The sequence below is a fragment of the Mobula birostris genome, chromosome 6 (assembly GCF_030028105.1).
Source record: "Mobula birostris isolate sMobBir1 chromosome 6, sMobBir1.hap1, whole genome shotgun sequence".
NCBI lineage: Eukaryota > Metazoa > Chordata > Chondrichthyes > Myliobatiformes > Myliobatidae > Mobula > Mobula birostris.
In genome coordinates, this window is record NC_092375.1 from 548,585 (window position 1) to 554,998 (window position 6,414).

General features: G+C 44.4%; 1 protein-coding gene across 2 annotated transcripts in view; it reads left to right on the forward strand.

The window, feature by feature from the left end:
- ndufv3 (NADH:ubiquinone oxidoreductase subunit V3) overlaps window positions 1–6,109 on the forward strand; it is a 41,469-nt gene extending 35,360 nt beyond the window's left edge. For both annotated transcript variants that reach the window (XM_072259790.1, XM_072259791.1), the window contains exon 4: window positions 5,877–6,109. In XM_072259790.1, the coding sequence (XP_072115891.1) occupies window positions 5,877–6,037 (161 nt within the window). In that variant the 3' untranslated portion in view covers window positions 6,038–6,109. The remainder of the gene's footprint in view (window positions 1–5,876) is intronic.
- Window positions 6,110–6,414: the final 305 nt, after the last annotated feature.

Genomic DNA, 6,414 nt, shown 5'->3' on the forward strand with positions numbered 1-6,414 from the left:
TGTTGAGTGCAGGGTTTTTGCTGCGACACAACTCCACTAGTAGGTATATCTCGCTCTTGTACATCCTCTCATCTCCATTTGAGATTCTATCAACAATGGTTGTACCGTCAGCAAATTTATAGATGGTACTTGAGCTATGCCTTGCCACACAGTCATGGGTATAGAGAGTAGAGCAGTCGGCTAAGCACACACCCTTGAGGTGCACCAGTGTTGATCGTCAGTGAGGAGGATATGTTCTCACCAATCTGCACAGACTGTGGTCTTCCGGTTAGGAAGTCAAGGATCCAATTGCAGAGTGAGGTACAGAGACCCAGGTTCTGTAACTTCTCAATCAGGATTGCGGGAATGATGATGTTAAATTCTGAGCTATAGTCGATGAACAGCATCCTGACACAGGTGCTTGTATTGTCCAGGTGGTCTAAGGCCATGTGAAGAGCCATGGAGTTTGCATCTGCTGTTGTGATTATAGGCAAATTGCAATGGGTCCAGGTCCTTGCGGAGGCAGGAGTTCGGTCTAGTCATGACCAACTTTTCAAAGCATTTCATCACTGAGTGATGTGAGTGCTACGAGTGATAGTTATTAAGGCAGCTCACATTATTCTTTTTAAGCACTTGGTATAATTGTTGCCTTTTTGAAGCAAGTAGGAACTTCTGCCCCTAGCAGTAAGAGGTTGAAAATGTCCTTGAATACTCCCACCGGTTGGTTGGCACAAGTTTTCAGAGCCTTACCAGGTACTCCGTCAGGGCCTTCCGCTTTGCAAGGGTTCATCCTCTTTAAAGACATCCTAACATCGGCCTCCAAGACAGAGATCACAGGGTCACCAGGTGCAATAGGTATCTTCACAGCTGCAGTTATATTCTCCCTTTCAAAGTGGGCGTAGTATCCCTCCTTCCTACACAATGTCCACATCCCTTCATCTTCTTCACATCCATGTGCCCATTTAAATGGCTTATAAAAACCTCTGATGTATTTGCCTCTACTTCCATACCAGACAGTGCATCCCAGGCATCCACAACTCTGAGTAAAAAGCTTACCCCTCAAATCCCTTTTGGACCTACCTCCCTCACCTTCAATACATGCCCTCTGGTATTAGACATTTCTATCCTGGGAAATAGATACTCCTTGTGTACTCTATCTATGCCTCTCCTAATCTTGTAAGCCTCCATCAGATCTCAACTCAGCCTCCATTGCTCCAGAGGAAACAACCCAAGTTTATCCAGCCTCTCATGATAGCGCAGCCCTCTAAACCAGGCAGCATTCTGGTCAACCTGGTCAACCTCTTCAAAGCCTCAACATCCTTCCTATAGTGGGCTGACCAGAACTGTATGCAATAATCCAGATGTGGCCCAACCACAGTTTTATAAGGTTGCAACATATCCTCCTGACTTTGAACTTAGCACCTCGACTAATAAAAACAAATTCCATAAAGTAGTGGTCGCTAACCGGTCAATCGCGATCGACCAGTTGAGCTTTGAAACTTTCCCAGTAGATCCTGGAAAAAAAAAAGAAATACACAACCAACACACATAAAAGTTGCTGGTGAACGCAGCAGGCCAGGCAGCATCTCTAGGAAGAGGTACAGTCGACGTTTCGGGCCGAGAACCTTAGTCAGGACTAACTGAAAGAAGAGCTAGTAAGAGATTTGAAAGTGGGAGGGGGAGAGGGAGATCCAAAATGATAGGAGAAGACAGGAGGGGGAGGGATGAGGCCAAGAGCTGGACAGTCGACTTCGCTACATCGATGACTGCATTGGCGCTGCTTCCTGCACGCATGCTGAGCTCGTTGACTTCATTAACTTCGCCTCCAACTTTCACCCTGCCCTCAAGTTTACGTGGTCCATTTCCGACACCTCCCTCCCCTTTCTAGATCTTTCTGTCTCTGTCTCTGGAGACAGCTTATCTACTGATGTCTACTATAAGCCTACAGACTCTCACAGCTACCTGGACTATTCCTCTTCTCACTCTGTCTCTTGCAAAAATGCCATCCCCTTCTCGCAATTCCTCCATCTCTGCTGCATCTGCTCTCAGGATGAGGCTTTTCATTCCAGGACGAAGGAGGTGTCCTCCTTTTTTAAAGAAAGGGGCTTCCCTTCCTCCACCATCAACTCTGCTGTCAAACACATCTCTCCCATTTCATGCACATCTGCTGTCACCCCATCCTCCCACCACCCCACTAGGATTAGGGTTCCCCTGGTCCTCACCTACCACCCCACCAGCCTCCGGGTCCAACATATAATTCTCCATAACTTCCGCCACCTCCAACGGGATCCCACCACTAAGCACATCTTTCCCTCCCCCCCCCCCCCCACTTTCCGCAGGGATCGTTCCCTATGCGACTCCCTTGTCCATTCGTCCCCCCCCCACATCCCTCCCCACCGATCTCCCTCCTGGCACTTATCCTTGTAAGCAGAACAAGTGCTACACATGCCTTACACCTCCTCCCTCACTACCATTCAGGGCCCCAGACAGTCCTTCCAGGTGAGGCAACACTTCACCTGTGAGCCGGCTGGGGTGATATACTGCGTCCGGTGTTCCCGATGTAGCCTCCTATATATTGGCGAGACCTGGCGCAGACTGGGAGATCATTTTGCTGAACACCTACGCTCTGTCCGCCAAAGAAAGCAGGATCTCCCAGTGGCCACACATTTTAATTCCACATCCCATTCCCATTCTGACATGTCTATCCACGGCCTCCTCTACTGTCAAGATGAAGGCACACTCAGATTGGAGGAACAACACCGTCTGGGTAGCCTCCAACCTGATGACATGAACATTGACTTCTCTAACTTCCATTAATGCCCCTCCTCCCCCTCGGACCCCATCCGTTAGTTAGTTATCTATCTATCTATTATAAATATACTTTTTCTCTCTCTCCTTTTTCTCCCTCTATCCCTCTCACTATACTCCTTGCCCATTCTCTGGGCTTCACCCCTCCCGCTTTCTTTCTCCCTGGGCCTCCCGTCCCATGATCCTCTCATATGTCTTTTGCCAATCAACTGTCCAGCTTTTGGCTCCATCCCTCCCCCTCCTGTCTTCTTCTATCATTTTGGATCTCCCCCTCCCCTTCCCACTTTCAAATCTCTTTTTAGCTCTTCTTTCAGTTAGTCCTGACGAAGGGTCTCAGCCTGAAACGTTGACTGTACCTCTTCCTATAGATGCTGCCTGGCCTGCTGCGTTCACCAGCAACTTTTATGTGTGTTGCCTGAAATTCCAGCATCTGCAGATTTCCTCATGTTTGCATAAATAAATACGCAAGTACATTATGCCTGATAAACCTTTTGATGCAAAAGCAAATTTTACCCCTAGAGCACATATGTGAGTCATATATAGTAACTTCTACTTTGAAAAAGGACCACTTGACAACTTCATGTCCAAAGGAACAACTTTATTTGGGATGGCAAAACCAATGCGGCGGAGGGGCTTTATACACACATGCGCAGAAAAGACCAGAAGTAAAACCCCACAACCCCAGAAACAACCTTCGTTTACAAACAGCTTTCTGTAGCGGGAGTATTGCTATATTACCATTATCCTAATTGGTATTAACTTATCTTTATAATGCTCGCATTACAACACCTTTAATTCTAAGTTTCATTATTTAATTTTATTTCAACATGAAAAATAAATGATTAAAAATTGATTGTTGCACTCAGTGTGATGACCGGTGCTGAATACTTTCTGCTAGTTCCCTGAAATTTGGCTGATAACTACAGACAGCCAGTCTGAGACAGTCTGTCTGTCAGTAAGACAGCTCCTGTACTTAGATTTAATAATTTTCAGCTGTGAAAATGCAATTTTGCACAGATAAGTGACCCGAAGTAGGCACTGACTTTTAGTACCCATGTGAGATGAGGAAAGACTCCCTGACAAGCCCCCAAAACTCACCATCCCTTGATCTTGCTTTAAGCTCGGATGTCATTTTGCAAATCAATTATTTCCATTTCAGTATTACTTGGCACACCAAATACTTGCCGGAATTTGGCTGCTATCTGTTCTATATCGATCGGCAGAAATGGGTTTGAAATAAATGCAGCAATATCTTTCACAACATTTAACTCCCCAAAACGCCGATCGAACTCTATTGCCAGTTTGTCTAGATAAGCACAATACTGCTCAGGACGAAAAGCATTTTTTTTCTTGATGGCCTATAACAATTTCTCCAAGTTGGGAAAGTGTGTCAGCCTCCCGTTCTTTAAATTTGAAATCCAAACACCAAGCTTGGCCTTAAACGCATTGATTGCGCTTATCATGTGGGGCAGGTGTCGGTCTTTTCCCATGAGCTCGTTGTTAAGTGCGTTTAATTTAGCCATTAGGTCTGTCAGAAACCCTAAATCCAATAGCCACGCATCATCTGACAGTTCCTCGTGCTCCTCGTTTCTTTATCTCAGGCAGCAAGTCAACAAACCATTGCAGCACAGTGCTCTCACAAACCTCCTGACAGACTGAATATTCGAGTGGACAGTTTCCTTTGTTAGACTGAATGTTGAATCTGCCACGTTTTTCAAGTGTTTTGTATTGGTAAACTGTTACTGAGACACTGGTATAAGTTTCAGGGGTATGCAAGCTAATGACACCACTGTTTTTTGTTTCTCAGTTCTTTAACTTTTAAGGAATGTTCGAATTTAAAGGGGGAGAAGTGTTGTAATGTGAGCATTATAAAGATAAGTTAATACCAATTAGGATAATGGTAATATAGCAATACTCCCGCTATGGAAAGCTGTTTGTAATCAGAGTTTGCAGGCAATGTGAAGGTAAGTAAGAGGGGCAGGTAGTTTTGAGGAAGCAGGGAGTCTGCAGATGGACAGACAGATAAGGAAATAGATAAAGAGGCAGATTGTGTCGTGAAGTATATAGTCATATTCTTTGGCAGAAGGAATAAAGGCATAAACTGTTTTGTAAATGGGGGAAAATGAAGATGAAGAAATATTTATTTGGCTAGAGGTTGGTGAATTTGTGGTATTCTTTGCCGAGGTGACTGCAGGCCAGGTCACTGAGTATAGTTAAGGTGGAGTTTGATAGGTTCTTGATTAATCTGGGCATTAAAGGTTACAGGGAGCAGACAAAATAAAGGTTTGAGAGGGACAATAAATCAGTTATGATGGCATGGTGGTGCAGACTTGATGGGCCAAATGGCCTATTTCTGCTTCTATGTTTTATGGTGTGTACCAGCCCTTCAACCCAACCAGTGCCCAGCCAGCAGTTCCCAATTTCCTGTGTTTGGCCCATATCTCTTTTTGTTCCACCCCTCTATGTATATGTAGTTAGGCTCAGGCCAAAAACCATATGAGTGCAAATTCAGAAACTTAAGAAAATGACATTAAATATTTAGGCACCTGAGGTGCTGGTACATGTTTTTCATTGCACCTGTGCATCCATGCACTTGTTCATGTGACATTAAACTTTATTTTTACTTTTCATGGGCACACATACCCAGAGTATAAATCCTGTGAAAATTGGCTTTTGCAGAGGTCACAGAGTATATTACAAACGTGACAAGGATAAATTACATCAACTTAAACTTAACATAAAATATACAGTCTTGCACAGCAGAATAAAGAAAAATAAAGAGAATGATGTTAGTGCAGTAGGAGGGAACTATTCAAGGTTTTTTGCGTAGGTTCAAGAACCTATTGGCAGTGGGAAGAAGTTATTGTGGAACTTTGATGTGAGGGTTTTCAGGCCTCTGCAGCTTCTGCTTGATGGCAGCAAGGAAATAGGGCAGGACCCAGATGGTGAGGCTCTTAATGATGGACATCACTTCCTGAGGCATCATCCAGGAGGCTGGGGGGTTTCACGGGCTGTTCTGCAGGTTGGGACATTTCAGGAGGCCGGGTACCCAGTATAAATTATAATAATGTTAATTGTGTTTTCTGCAGAAGCAGTCGTGGAGCCTATTGAGGAAGTGTCGGATCCTTCTACTTACAAGAACACTCAGCACCACGATTACACCCCACTGACCTTTATAGACCTGGAAATGGAGATGGTGAAGTACAGGCTGCCTCAGCCCTCCTCAGGAAGGTTGAGTCCTCGCCAGTGACTCGTCAAACTTACTACAGGCAGCAAGAACAGCGGTCCGAGCTAAACTAAATAAAGCTGCTCATTAAACCAATCTGTGTGCTAACTCCTTATAACAAAAATATTTTATAATGCCGTCTCTGGTCTCTCCTGATTCAGCTCAGGGTATTTGCAAACAAAGGGAGGCACTACACACACCTTAAACGAAAAGAAATCATGTTAATTGGTTATATAAAATAGGCAATACAGAAAGGAAAACAAATGGTTTATGAAGTAGTGATACAGAGACAAACTTATCATCCGTTAAATGAACTCGCCTACAGAATGCTGACAAACTTTGCCGGTTTAAGACAGCAATGTTACAGCTCACTGGTAATTTGAAAGCAAAGGAATTCAAGT